Below are 15,544 nucleotides of genomic sequence, written 5' to 3' on the forward strand. Positions count from 1 at the left end.
ACACAGGACATTCTGACATAAAAATTATGCATTTTATTATGTTTCAGTTAAGAACTTCTGGTCATCAAAAGATATTATGAAGAAAATAAAGTGACCCTGCAGAGACTCAGGGGAGATATCTGTAGTACACATAATCAACAAAGGATTAATATCTAGACTATATAAAAGATCCCTGGATATCTATGAGAAAAAGACAACTAACAGTGTATGGCCCAAAAATATATAAACAGGCATTTCACAGAAGAGGAAACACAAACTACCACTAACTTAGGGAAAAATTTTAATCACATTAGGAATCAGAGATATGCAAATTAATATCATAATAAGAAACAAAAATAATAAAATCTGACAATCACGTATAGAAGAAGATACAAAGCTTAGGAACTCTTACACATACTGTTTCGAAACAAACAAACAAAAAAACTAAAACTATTTTTTGAATTGAGTATGTGCACAATCTAGGACCAAGAAATTTCACTTGTAAATATATGTGTTACATAAACTCTTGTACATGTGTATTTATAAAAATATTCATCACAGCAATAAAATGGATTACTAACAAGGACCTACTGTTAGCATAGGGAACTCTGCTCTATATTATATAACAACTTAAATGGGAAAAGAATTTGAACAAGAATAGATACATGTGTATGAATAACTGAATCACTTTGCTGTATGGTGGTGGTTTAGTCACTAAGTCGTGTCCAGTTCTTGCAACCCCATGGACTGTAGCCTGCCAGGCTTCTCTGTCCATGGGATTTCCCAGGCAAGAATACTGGAGTGGGTTGCCATTTCCCTCTCCAGGGGATCTTCCTGACCCAGGGATCGAACCCAGGTCTCCTTCATTCAGGCAGACGCTTTAACCTCTGAGCCACCAGGGAAGCCCAGAATCTTCTAGAGTTTACTGCTATTAGAAGCATAATTTCTTTTGTGTAGAATCTTTTATGACTACAAAAGCATCCGTAAGTAGGCATTTCCAGTTCAAACCTTATGCAGGATATGTACATTGCTTCTCTAACAAGCAGACATCTGTTCTCTTCGTTAGGCTTCCTCATTCTTTCTTTTTTTACTTACTACCATCCCTCGATATTTTTACTGTGTCACAAAATGAATCATCTAATAATCTTCTATGTGTCAGTATTTAGCTACAGATTAGAATTTAATTCCCTTTCCTCCATGTGATATTGCTTCTAGAGGTCTCTTATCAAAGCAAATTCTCTTATTTTCACATTAAAAATTGTTACTGTCACAGAAACAACAGCTACTCCCACAAGTATGATTAATGAAAGTCAAATATTTGACTAAAAGTAAATAATATTAGAGATATGAAGTTCTAGAATTATACTCCCATCCTCCTACCCTACCAAATAACTGAGTATTATCAAATAAAGTACCCCAGTACAAATGCAAAAGAAAATGTTTAAGAGACCTACTTTGTGACAAGTGGGAATATTGGGAGTTCAAAAGTAAAAGATATTTTTGCTCAGATGATTTCTTAGACATCATAAAGCAGAAGGTAAAATAGATGTATTTAAAATTTACTTTTAGAAAGCTTAATTTCAAAAAATAAGCATGTCTTATTCATCTTTGTTGATGGAAATATTTAGAGTAAAACATTGATTCACAAAGTATCCATACAAAAGGCTTGCAAAATGCTATACTGGACAGAATTGAAATTCATTTGAAACACACATTGTTTATTATAGATTCTCTCACATGAAATTCTCTCAAAAAGTCTATGTGATAGGTTCAATATATTTATTTTATTGAAGAGGAAGCTGAGGATAGAGAGTAAGTTACAGATCTAAAGATACCCAGCTAACCAGTGATGAAAGTTAAACCTCAGTCATCTGAAACCATTGTACATGTTCTTTCAACTACTAGGCCAAGTTATATGTCATGGGCAGATCCTACCTTCTTAAAAACTAATTTAAAAACTAGTATAAACTAGTTTTGCTACCGTTATGCACTACCATTACCACTCGCTCTGCTTAAATTAATAAACATTTCCCTTAAAAATACCAGAGGTGTGTTATACTAGGTACCAGGTCCTCTTGACATATTGTGTTGAGGCCACCTTGCCAGCTGCCCTATAACAAAGTTAGGTGCATCCAAAGCAGAGTAAGCTTGTCAGTGCAGTGTAGCAGGCAAAAGGAAGCTCTGAAATTTATGTTTTATTGGACCTTTTTCAGTTTGCATGTCATGTGGATTCTCGGAGCCTGTAGACTTGGTTTAGGGCCATTAGTAGCATTGTGACTAGTGAGGGTTCCTTCACAACAGAATTCAGGGAAAGACTGTCAAGCATGGTGCAGGAGGGAAGACAGGGCAGGGACTCATGCACGCACATGCAATGATGGCTGGGTGATCGCACCTTCAGCAAGAGGGAGATGGCCAATGCTAGCAGGGGGGTACCGCCTGAGCCCAAAAAACTGACTGCAGGTTCAGAACTGCAGACTGGACATAGAAGGAACTATCAGCTGCAGACGTCAGCCTCAGAGGCCAACACTTCTGAAAACCAGTCTGAGTTCAGGGGGTCTCTTTCCCTCAAGTTACAAAGACATGTACCTTCCTTTGCACTCACCCAAATTTCATCTTAAGGAGACATGCAGAGAAAAGCAAGAGATGACAGAGCATTTCTCTGCAAGAAAGATGAACACAACCTAAAGGGAACATGTAACTCCTAAAATTAGATTAAACTTCTAATCACAGAGGAATAAAAATCAGTTTTTAGCCTCAATAAACTGGATAAAGGCTGGAATAATGACCAAATTAGTTATGGTCAAAGTTTAGTCCAATTTAGTTCAGTTGCTCAATCGTGTCTGACTCTTTGCAACCCCATGGACCACAGCACGCCAGGCCTCCATGTCCATAACCAACTCCTGGAGTTTACCCAAACTCATGTCCATTGAGTCAATGATGCCATCCAACCATCTCATCCTCTGTCATCCCCTTCTCTCGCCTTCAATCTTTCCCAGCATCAGGGTCTTTTCAAATGAGTCAGCTCTTCACATCAGGTGGCCAAAGTATTGGAGTTTCGGCTTCAACATCGGTCCTTCCAATGAACACTCAGGACTGATCTCCTTTAGGATGGACTGGTTGGATCTCCTTGCAGTCCAAGGGACTCTCAAAAGTCTTCTCCAACACCATAGTTCAAAAGCATCAATTTTTTGGTGCTCAGCTTTCTTTATAGTGCAACTCTCACATCCATACACGACTACTGGAAAAACCATAGCCTTGACTAGATGGACTTTTGTTGGCAAAGTAATGTCTATGCTTTTTAACATGCTGTCTAGTTTAGTCATAACTTTTCTTCCAAGGACTAAAAGTCTTTTAATATCATGGCTGCAGTCACCATCTTCAGGGATTTGGGAGCTCCCCAAAATAAAACCTGTCACTCTTTCTACTTGTTTTGCTATCTATTTGCCATGAAGTGATGGGATCGGATGTCATGATCTTAGTTTTCTGAATGTTGAGCTTTAAGCCAACTTTTCACTCTCCTCTTTCACTTTCATCAAGAGGCTCTTTAGTTCTTTTTCACTTTCTGCCATAAGGGTGGTGTCATCTGCATCTCTGAGCTTATTGGTATTTCTCCCCGCAGTCTTGATTCCAGCTTGTGCTTCATCCAGCCCAGCATTTCACATGATGTACTCTGCATATAAGTTAAATAAGCAGGGTGACAATAGTACTCCTTCCCCGATTTAGAACCAGTCTGTTGTTCCATGTCCAGTTCTAACTGTTGCTTCTTGACCTGCATAGAGGTTTCTCAGGAGGCAGGTCAGGTGGTCCACTATTCCCATCTCTTGAAGAATTTTCCACAGTTTGTTGTGGTCCACACAGTCAAAGGCTTTGGCATAGTCAATAAAGCAAAAGTAGATGTTTTTCTGGAATTCCCTCACTTTCTCATGATACAATGGATGTTGGCAATTTCATCTCTGGTTCCTCTGCCTTTTTAAAATCCAACTTAAACATCTAGAAGTTCATGGTTCACATACTGTTGAAGCCTGGTTTGGAGAATTCTGAGCATTACTTTGCTAGCATGTGAGATGAATGCAATTGTGCAGTAGTTTGAACATTCTTTGGCATTGCCTTTCTTTAGGATTGGAATGAAAACTGACCTTTTCCAGTCCTGTGGCCACTGCTGAGCTTTCCAGATTTGCTGGCATATTGAGTGCAGCACTTTAATAGCATCATCTTTTAGGATTTGAAATAGCTCAGATAGAATTCCATCACCTCCACTAGCTTTGTTCATAGTGATATTTCCTAAGGCCCACTTAACTTCTCATTCCAGGATGTCTGGAATCTAGGCCATGGAATCCAGGATGTCTTGAATGCAGGCCAGAAACTGGCTTGGGTAGCCTTTTCCTTCTCCAGGGGATTTTCCCAATCCAGGGATGGAATCCTGGTCTCCCACATTGCAGGTGGATTCTTTACCAGCTGAGCCAGAAGGGAAGCCCAAGAATACTGGAGTGGGTAGCCTATCCCTTCTCTAGTGGATCTTCCTGACCCAGAAATTGAATTGGGGTCTCCTGCATTGCAGGTGGATTCCTTACCACTGAGCTATGAGGAAAGCCCTGTTCAACCACATAAAAGATATGTAAATCAGTGACCACTTTCAGCTTGTGTCTATAAAGTTAATATGGTAACATGGCAAATCAGGATTAAATGAGGCAACATATATAACACACTGAATATGGTGCCTGCTACATAGCTGGTGCTCAAAACTGACAACTTGCATCTGCCTATCTACTTACCCTACCCTTTTAAAAAAAGTTAATCCTAATATTATTCAGTTACCTATAGTTTACTATATAGCTAAACAATCACTTTAATTTCAGATTTTATTTTGTTTTTATACTTAGCAACCGTAAATGTGCACTTGATTTAATACCTGGGGTTACAAAGAACAACAGAAATAATCTCCTGGTGTATATTGGTCAAGTTTAGAAAATGTATTCACTCACCAGCTCACTGAATTCATTATTGCCTAGGTCAAGTCTTTCCAACTGGGCCAGTTTGTGCATTGACCTATAACAGATGGAGAAAAATAATATTGTGAGGCAGTGTATGACACATTGCTCCAAAAGACATTCCAACCACCTTCTTGTCAGATTTATCTGGGTTTATTATGCACAGATATGGGGGTATTTTTCAGGGAGAAGTAAATTTCAAATATACAGAAACATGTTCTAACTGTTACCTGAAAACCTTTAGTAGCTTACCATGTTTCCAAGTGTCAGTTTGTGGATGGAGTACAGGCCTGACTGCATAATGAAAATCTGGGAAGCTTGTTAAATATCTGTACCAATACAAGGTACCAGTTGAGGCTCTAACATCCATATTTTTAATAATCCACACAGGTTTGGGAACCAATGGATAAACTCAGCTCTTCATGAAGCATTTTAAAATTCCACAGTATGGCCACAATTTCATCATCAATCTTGTCAATTTTTACTTTCTTAAATGAATTTCTGCTATAGACAAACTTTTTTCTTTTCTATTCAGGTATAGTTGATTTAAAATATCATGTAAGTTTCAGATGGACAAGGTTGTTATTCACAATTTTATTTTATTTTATTTTTTTGTTATTCACAATTTTAAAAGGTTATATTTCATTTATAGATATTATAAAATATTGGTTATATTCCGTGAGATGTACTATATACCCTGGTAGCTTATTTTATACATAGCAGCTTGTACTAAAAGCCCCTACTCCTAACTTTTGTACTCATTATCTCCTAAGCATATTGGCTTGATGATGTTACAGCTTTGAATAACTGTAAACCTAGGGTGAGAGTTTGTCCCAAAGATTAGAAGTACTTATGCACATTACATACATAATCAGTATTTATCAAGCCATTTTCAAGTATAACAAACAACATAGGAAAAGATAGTACCATTCTTCTGATTTTCAAATTTTTTATCTCCCCACTAACCAGAATGCTATCCTCAAGTTTTGACTATGTACAGAAACTCTGGAGGCATTGTTGACTCAAATCTTAAAAAACTTTAGTTCCTTCATCTTTAAAATTTATGTAGCCATTATCTTATAGGACTTTTATGATCAGCAAATGAAATACTACTATAATTCAGACTCTTTTAGACACTCAGAAATGCAAAAAAATATATATATATCTGTGTACTCTTTCTCTACTCAGAAACTGCTTTTGAAAGATTATTATGTGCTAGAGAGTCTTCTGGGGTCTGGGGAATAGCACTGTATGAAAAGAAAGAAAAATTACTCCTTGAAAGGACTCTGCTTCCAGTGCAGATGATAATGACAATAAAATTATTAAGTAAAATAAAATAATATACTAGAAGGTTGTAAGTGCTATGAAGAATAGTTAAGCAGAGGAGGAAGATAAGAATTCTTATAACAAGATTGCATTTTCTAACAGGGTAATCAGGTCTCATGGAGAAGAAATGTGAGTATAGTGTACTCATTTGATTGTATACCTTTGTCCTTATGGTAAACACATGTGGGTCTGGAGCCTATTTCCCTGTTTCTGCACAGGAATCTAACTGGTATGACTTCCCCTTACAAATGACTGGCCTAGAAGGCACAATCACAACCTTAGGTCAGGGAGAAAACATCAGGACTTGGTTACAGTTTGGGTCACATTCTCCATCAGTTATGATGACAATTTCATCATCACTTGTCTGAACGAAGTAACATGCTGATAATTCAGATTCATTGTAATGTTCACCTAGTTATCTGAAGTTCTAATGATCAAGTTCTAATGAAATTGGTACTCACTTGTGTTAAATGATGTTTACCAACCTATGTTCATATTCTATATGTAAAAGTGGTAGAAATGCGTAAAATATCCATGACTGTTACTTTTATCATTGCTACTTCTCCTGCCTATAACATTCTACCCATATATCTTTGCAAAGCTGGCTCCTTTTCCACTCAGCTCATATATTTCCTTCTCATATCCCCAAATTAAATCTCCCTTCCCATCTTTACTTTGTATATTGCCCAGTTCCATTTTCTTAACACTTACCATTGAAATTATTTAACATTTTTATTTAAATATTTAATACTGAAAATTAAAATACTTTTTGATTACTTCCTAATTATCTTCCTCCTGCTAGATTCAAGCTTCATGAAAGCAAGTAAATTGTCAGTCATACAAACAGCTTCTCAGTCAGTGTTTGTTTAGTGAAGATATTCATATGTGCATGAATGAATGATTCTTTACCAGTGAGATGTTTGAATTCTAGAAATATTTACAAAGAAAAACCATTCAATTTTTACCAGGCATCTACAATTAATTAACAATTGCCAAAGAGATACCCTAATAAGCCTGATTTAATGAATATTATAATGAATATACATTAGCTTACTTATTAAGAAGTATGCATAATGTTAAAGGCAGATAAAGCTGAAATTCATCTGTCTTAGAATATCTATATCTTATGTTAAGTTTAGTCCTGACATCTAATAAACACATGAAAAGATGCTCAACATCACTCATTATCAATTCAGTTCAGTTCAGTTGCTCAGTCGTGTCCGACTGTTTGCGACCCCATGAATCGCAGCACGCCAGGCCTCCCTGTCCATCACCATCTCCCGGAGTTCACTATTTATCAGAGAAATGCAAATCAAAACCACAATGAAGTACCATTTCACACCAGTCAGAATGGCGGCTATCCAAAAGTCTACAAGCAATAAATGCTGGAGAGGGTATGTAGAAAAGGGAACCCTCTTACAGTGTTGGTTGTAATGCAAACTAGTACAGCCACTATGGAGAACAGTGTGGAGATTCCTGAAAAAATTGCAAATAGAACTGCCTTATGACCCAGCCATTCCACTACTGGGCATACATATTGAAGAAACCAGAATTGAAAGAGACACATGTACCCCAGTGTCATTGCAGCACTGTTTATAATAGCTAGGACATGGAAGCAACCTAGATGTCCATCGACAGATGAATGGATAAGAAAGCTGTGGTACATATACACAATGGAGTATTACTCAGCCATTAAAAAGAATACATTTGAATCAGTTCTAATGAGGTGGATGAAGCTGGAGCCGTTTATACAGAGTGAAGTAAGCCAGAAAGAAAAACACCAATACAGTATACTAACGCATATATATGGAATTTAGAAAGATGATAACAATAACCCTGTATGCAAGACAGCAAAAGAGACACAGATGTATAGAACAGTCTTGGACTCTGTGGGAGAGGGAGAGGGTAGGATGATTTGGGAGAATGGCATTGAAATATGTATAATGTCATATGTGAAATGAATTGCCAGTTCAGGTTTGATGCATGATACAGGATACTTAGGGCTGGTGCACTGGGATGACCCAAGGAATGGTATAGGGAGGGAGGTGGGAGGGGGTTCAGGATAGGGAACATGTGTACACCCGTGGCAGATCCATGTTGATGTATGGCAAAACCAATACAATATTGTAAAGTAAAAAAAAAAAAATCAAATAATAAAAAATACTAAGTGAAATATTCAGGTGAGTTTTTCTTTTTTTTTTTTGATATCTCAAATATAGCAACAAAACTCCAAAAGGAAAGCAGTTTAGGACACAGAATCAATTCGGGCAACCTGGATCTAAATCCCAATTCTACTTCTCACTAGCTGTTTGACTTTAAATCAACAAGAATATCTTTGCTTCTCATCTGTAATATGGGAATGATAATAAGAATCCTTACATTATAGGGTTATTCTGATGATTAAAATAAGTTAATAAGTTAAGCACATAAATAATGCCTGACATATGGTAGGTGGTCTTTAAGAGTTAGGTATTGAAAAACTTAGGGAAGACTTTCAGAGTTGGAAATATTTTAAGAAATTATTGAGATCAGAGCTGCCTGAAGTTTTCCTAAGAACTTATGTGTTGCATGATTTTAAAAAAATTCAGATGGCCAGTACATTTTGGCAAATCTTGCTTAAAAAATGTCAAATAGGTTTCTTATCAGCAGGATTTCTCATAAAATATACAAATGCTTATTATGATTATTTAACAGATTCATTTTGACTATTTCCCATATATATGATCAAAAACATTTCTCTTTTCCACAGGACATTTCTTAGACTTGGAGAATGCTTTAAATGATTTTTGCAGATGATGAAATTGTGTTCTTCTCCATCCTAGTCCATAAAATCATAGACATATACTTAGTGCATGAAAACACAAGCCTGTGTGTTTTCCTATCATGAGTACAGGATTTAAATTTGATCAAATCATCCTCATTTGTCTGCTTGAAACTCTGACCAATCAGGCTCTGCCTCTCAGCTCCCAATATTCACTTCAGGCTTGCCTTGCATTTATAACTATTTTAGACACGTTCCCCTGGTTTGACTTTCACATTCTTCTTTAAAACACCGTGTTGATTTTTGCCATTTGGTGTTACGCACTGCAACCTCAGGAAAAAGGAATGTTCCCTTCTCTCTAGAGGAGACTCGGTGATTTGTTTAAGGTCACATGGAAAGTTAGTGTCAGGGCCTTCACAGGGCAGCCACTTTTTCCAGCAGCGGCTAGTCATCTAAATCTGGCCTAAATTATTTGGCTTGACCATTGTTTAAATATGAGTGTTTTTAAGATAAGTATATGCTCTAAGACTGTAGTCTATGCCAGGGGTCAACAAACATTTTTCTATTTAAGGCTAGATAAGAAGTCAACAAACGTTTTTCTGTTTAAGGCTATATAAGACTTTCTGCAAGGAGATGCATTCTGAAGGAATGAACCAATCCATTCTGAAGGAGATCAGCCCTGGGATTTCTTTGGAAGGAATGATGCTAAAACTGAAACTACTTTGGCCACCTCATGCGAAGAGTTGACTCATTGGAAAAGACTCTGATTCTGGGAGGGATTGGGGGCAGGAGGAGAAGAGGATGACAGAGGATGAGATGGCTGGATGGCATCACGGACTCAATGGAGGTGATTCTGAATGAACTCCGGGAATTGGTGATGGACAGGGAGGCCTGGCATGCTATGATTCATGGGGTTGCAAAGAGTCAGACACGACAGAACGACTGAACTGAACTGAAGACTTCCCTGGTGGCTCAGACGGTAAAGCGTCTGCCTACAATGAGGGAGACCCGGGTTTGATCCCTGGGTTGGGAAGATCTCATGGAGAAGGAAATGGCAACCCACTTCAGTACTCTTGCCTGGAAAATTCCATGGACGGAGAAGCCTGGTAGGCTAGAGTCCATGGGGTCGCAAAGAGTCCAACATGACTGAGTGTCTTCAATTTCAATATGTCAAGAAGTGTTTTATGTTCTGTGGGCCATATTTTCTCTGTCTCAATTACTCAATTCTGCTATTGTAGTGCAATGCCATATATGACATGTTAACAAATGGAGATGATTGTTTTCCAATAAAGTTTTATTTATAAAAAAAGGGTCACCAAATTTGGAATATAAGCCATAATTTTCCAACCCCTGTTCTACATCAGTCTAAATAGCTCAATGTGTTTATGATATAAGCCTGGTCCATAAGAAATATCTAAGTCTTCAAAACTTGATATAACAGATAAACTAAGGACCAGAAATATTTATCATTAGATAATTGCCACTAGATAATTATATTTATACACTATTTGAAATTCTTATTCTTAGGGTACATGTTACTGGAATCTAGGGGCATTTGTTCTTAATAGTGTCATTTGGTTTCACTTATGAAAATTAAATCCTTACTAGAATGCTATTACTTTATAGCATTTATCCAATTGCAAATCTGGTAAAAGATTCCAGTTAGAGCAATTACGGGAAATAACGCAATATCTTGGTACATCTGTCACTTTGATAAAATTGTATAATCTGTGATTTACTTTTTATCAGATTCAGAGGTTTTATCTATTTAAGTGTACAATTACTTCTGAAACCACATTAAGTTGGCAGGATTTTTGTTTCTCCATAAATTCCCAGTGCAGTAACTTGGGTTTGCTGACTCTTGCAAGATTCTGCAAATTTTTGGCATGGGTTTATTCATTCCAGCTTTTAACTTGTCTTTCAAATGTTCTCAGACACTCTCTAATTAGTGGCTATTCATGTCACAAGGATAGGAAAACTCCCCTCAGTTCCTACTGTCTGATGTTTCTCTCTCATTGGAACTTAGGGAAAGAATATACTATTTTTCCACTTTACCTAATCCATCTCCTATGTTAAATGGACATTTGCATTTTATACTTTGGACATGCCAATTCTACCACACTATTGAGTCTTTTTCTTGTTCACAATCTTTCTTTAAATGAACCTTATATTATACATTTTGAGATAAATCATTTCTTTATTTTTATATAAATTTATTTATTTTAATTGGAGGTTAATTACTTTACAATATTGTATTGGTTTTGCCATACATCAACATGAATCTGCCATAGGTATACATGTGTTCCCCATCCTGAACCCCCTCCCTTCTCCCTCCCTGTACCATCCCTCTGGGTCGTCCCAGTGCACCAGCCCCAAGCATCCTATATCATGCATCGAACCTGGACTGGCAATTCATTTCATATATGATATTATACATGTTTCAATGCCGTTCTCCCAAATCATCCCACCCTCTCCCTCTCCCACAGAATCCAAAAGCCTGTTCTATACATCTGTGTCTCTTTTGCTATCTTGCATATAGGGTTTTCATTACCATTTTCCTAAATTCCATATATATGTGTTAGTATACTGTATTGGTGTTTTTCTTTCTGACTTACTTCACTTTGTATAATAGGCTCCAGCTTCATCCACCTCATTAGAACTGATTCAAATGAATTCTTTTTAATGGCTGAGTAATACTCCATTGTGTATATGTACCACAGCTTTCTTATCCATTCATCTGCTGATGGGCATCATTTCTTATGACATATGTACTGAGGACAAGAAGGCCCAGGAATTTATATCCTTTAAAAATGCAACACTGGCATACCTCATTTATTTTGAAGAAATGTACATTCATTATTTTTACACACAAGAAAAAATGTAAAATCTAGTACCCAATAACATAATTTCTATGATAAAATATTTTCTATAAAAATTCTCCCTTAATGGCCTATACAGGAATAGAATCTTAAAAAAAGAATGGATGTATGCTTAGGCATAACTGATTCACTATGCTGTATACCTGATAATGTACAACATTGTAAATCAACTATATTCCAATAAAAATTTAAAGAATTCTTCCTTGATTATTGTTGAATGTTAAGGCAAAGTTACAGTTACAATACTTATATACTCTCCATCATATCCATTCAATTTCCTCCTAAGAAGAACAACAAAAAGCTAAACTGACTCCTTGGATGTCCCAGAAGGACATGTAACCACATAAAACATCTATTATTTTATTGAAGAATATTGAGAAGACTTTATTTTTAATTCTAATTAAGCAATTTGCAAATGCTTCTAATTAAGATATTTCTCCTTATAGTATTTAAATTATTAGAAAAATATTTAAATGTATAATTTATATCAAACTGTCACATATTTTCAGTGTGTCTGTGGGAAATATTTTTCCATGTAAATAGTCAACATTTAAAAGTTTAAGCTGATTTTTTGATGTCATATTGAAAAAATTTTCTTTCTTATAACTAAATGTCTCTAATTTAATGCATAACATGAAAAAATATTCTGTATGAAGAAATAAACTCACAGGTAACTTCTGAAGATGACCTCTAGTTCATATGGTAAGATAAACTTTTCCAATGAAGTGTAAAATAGTACCTTGTAAACAGACAAGACTGAGTGACTGAACCGAACTGAAACAGCAACCAGATATAAGACAATTTCTGCACTGCTCTAATTAGATTGAGGAGAAGGCTGGATTTCATTACTCTCTAGTCCTCTTGGGTTTATAACCAGAACCAATCATTCATTCACTCTGAGCATGAATTTTCCCACTGACCAAACATTTTTGTGCATTCCTAACTCATGACAATGCAACAAAGAAGCAATCGTACAAGACTTTTTGAACTCTTTCTGGAGGGATGGTGACATATGAGCAGCAACTACAACAATTATCTCTGTGGATGACCACGCTGGAGGAACTGAAGCTCCTAACTTGCACTGAGGCTGTCCAATCAAGAGGTTATGGGAAACATAGTCAACTATGAAGATGTTCGTCTGCATTAGAATATGCTGCAAGCTACACTGTCTGCTCATGAATAGGTTTCAAATGCTACTGAGAAAGCACTCAGGCAAAGCTATTTTAAAACTCCTATAGTTTTAAACTGAGCAGGGACCCTGTGTGTTTTATAAGACCCTTTTCACATACACACACACACATGCACACACACACACACAGGCTCATTGTTTCAGGCTTATTATTTCTTCCTATTATTTGATGAAAAAATTATAATTTGCCACATTGGGCTTTCTATATATTCATGTACTTTTAGATAGATCTGGCCTTAGAGTGTTGATACACTGACTGATGTATAATACAGAAACAACCCTGTGCCTAAGATGTCATAGAATTTGAACTTTAGCAGATAAAGACATTTGAAAATAATCTGCCAAGGTAGCCATGGCTGGTTTCCCAGGCAACTGTCATTTCCTTTCTCTTTCTTCCTTGCCAGCGGTATCAGCCTGCATCAGAAACTGGAAATGCCAAAGAGCTACTAGGCAAACCTCCTCTGCAGCTAGGACATAAGCATATGACTCAGTTCTGGTTACTAGAACAGAAAGAGGAGGAAAAGAGATTCTCAGGGAGATCCTAAGAAAAAAATTTCCCCTTGATTTAAAAAGAGGGAGAGAGGCATGAGAACTCTCCCCCTGTCCCTCTTTCTCCTCTTTTTCTCATGTAGGAATGAAAATGTGAGGTCTGGAGTTGTGGCAGACACTATGAAACCATGAGGCAACAAACCCAAGGATGACAACCAATATGCTGGGAATAGCATGTAGAAAAATCAAAAAAGCTTTTGGTAAAGTTGTTAAGCCACGGAAACCGGAACTGCTTATCTCAAGGCTTTGTTATGGACAACAAGGTACTTATTAATTAAAAAGCCACTTTTACTCAGAATTCTGTTTCTTACTGCCAAAAGCATATTTCTAAATACACTCCTTCTACCAAGCTATTAAGTACCTCTAAGAGTGTCACATGGCTTGTTGGTGGCAGATCTAAAGTAAAAATAGAAATCTTTTAAATCCCAGAAGTGTCTTATAACTCATTTAAAAAAAAAATCCTAAAAAAATCCTGATTTGTTAATTTGAGTTTTAGGCAAAAGTATAAAAGAAATAAAAGAAATAGTCTTAGTACTTTTGTTCTTGATTAGAAAAGACATTTTTTGACAATACTAAGCTAGTGCAGAAATGAATATTTTACTATCTAAATTAAGTACAAAGGCACTTTTGGGACTTTTAGAGATAATATGCATTTTAAATAATTTAAAAAGAAATAGAAAATATGTATAAAATTATTTGCATAGCTTTTGCAGCTTTAGTTGATTTTTTGTTCCACTTTTATTGAGCTATAATTGAAATACAGCACTGTATAAGTTTAAAGATGTACAGCAAGATGATTTGACTTATATCATGAAATGATTACCACAATAGGTTTAGTGAACATCCATAATTTCATATAGATAACAAAAGAAAAGAAAAAAATATTTCCTGTGATGAGAGCTCTTAGTATTTACTCTCTTAGTGACTTTCATATAGAATATACAGGAATGTTAGTTACATTGTTTATGTCATGTATCACACTCCTAGTACTTATTTCGGAGAAGGCAATGGCAACCCACTCCAGTACTATTGCCTGGAAAATCCCATGGACGGAGGAGCCTGGTAGGCTGCAGTCCATGAGGTCGCTAGAGTCGGGCACGACTGAGCGACTTCCCTTTCACTTTTCACTTTCATGCATTGGAGAAGGAAATGGCAACCCACTCCAGTATTCTTGCCTGGAGAATCCCAGGGGCGGAGGAGCCTGGTGGGCTGCCGTCTATGGGGTCACACAGAGTCGGACACGACTGAAGCAACTTAGCAGCAGCAGCAGCAGTACTTATTTACCTTAAAATTGGAAAATTTGTATCTTCAACCATCTCCTTGCTTTTTCCCCTCTGGTAACCACAGATCTGATCTCTCTTCTATGAGCTTGTTTGCTTGTTTTTGAAGTATAATTGACCTACAACACTATGTTAGTTCTTGGTGCACAGCATAATGATTCGATATTTCTATACATTACAAATTGATCACAGTGATAAGTACTTACCATCTGTCACCACATAAAGATATAACATAATTATTAACTATATCCCTCACACTGTACATTTCATCCCTGTTATTTACTTTATAACTAGAAATTTGTACTAACTTCCTTCACCCATTTCACTCATCCCGTTGATGCCTTTCCCTTCTGGCAACCATCTGTTCTCTGTGTCTGTGACTGTTTCGGTTTTTTGTTTGTTCGTTTGATCCTGTGTTTTGGTTTTCAGATTCCATGTATAAGTGAAATCCTATAGTATGTATCTTTCTCTGTCTGACTTATTTCATTGATTAATAACATAATACCTTCTAGGTTCAACAATGTTATAAGTAGTTTATGCTTTTTCCTTCCTGAATTTGACATCAAAATTCTAGTTTTTCATTTTGACAATTT

The 15,544-nt window shown here is 36.5% G+C and overlaps 1 protein-coding gene across 2 annotated transcripts in view; it reads right to left on the reverse strand.

Annotated features, from left to right (window-relative positions):
• LRRC7 (leucine rich repeat containing 7) overlaps positions 1-15,544 on the reverse strand; it is a 496,743-nt gene that overhangs the window by 197,366 nt on the left and 283,833 nt on the right. For both annotated transcript variants that reach the window (XM_068963774.1, XM_068963773.1), the window contains exon 7: positions 4,962-5,025. In XM_068963774.1, coding sequence (XP_068819875.1) covers positions 4,962-5,025 — 64 coding nt within the window. The remainder of the gene's footprint in view (positions 1-4,961; positions 5,026-15,544) is intronic.

Source organism: Capricornis sumatraensis, chromosome 2 (assembly GCF_032405125.1).
Source record: "Capricornis sumatraensis isolate serow.1 chromosome 2, serow.2, whole genome shotgun sequence".
Lineage (NCBI taxonomy): Eukaryota > Metazoa > Chordata > Mammalia > Artiodactyla > Bovidae > Capricornis > Capricornis sumatraensis.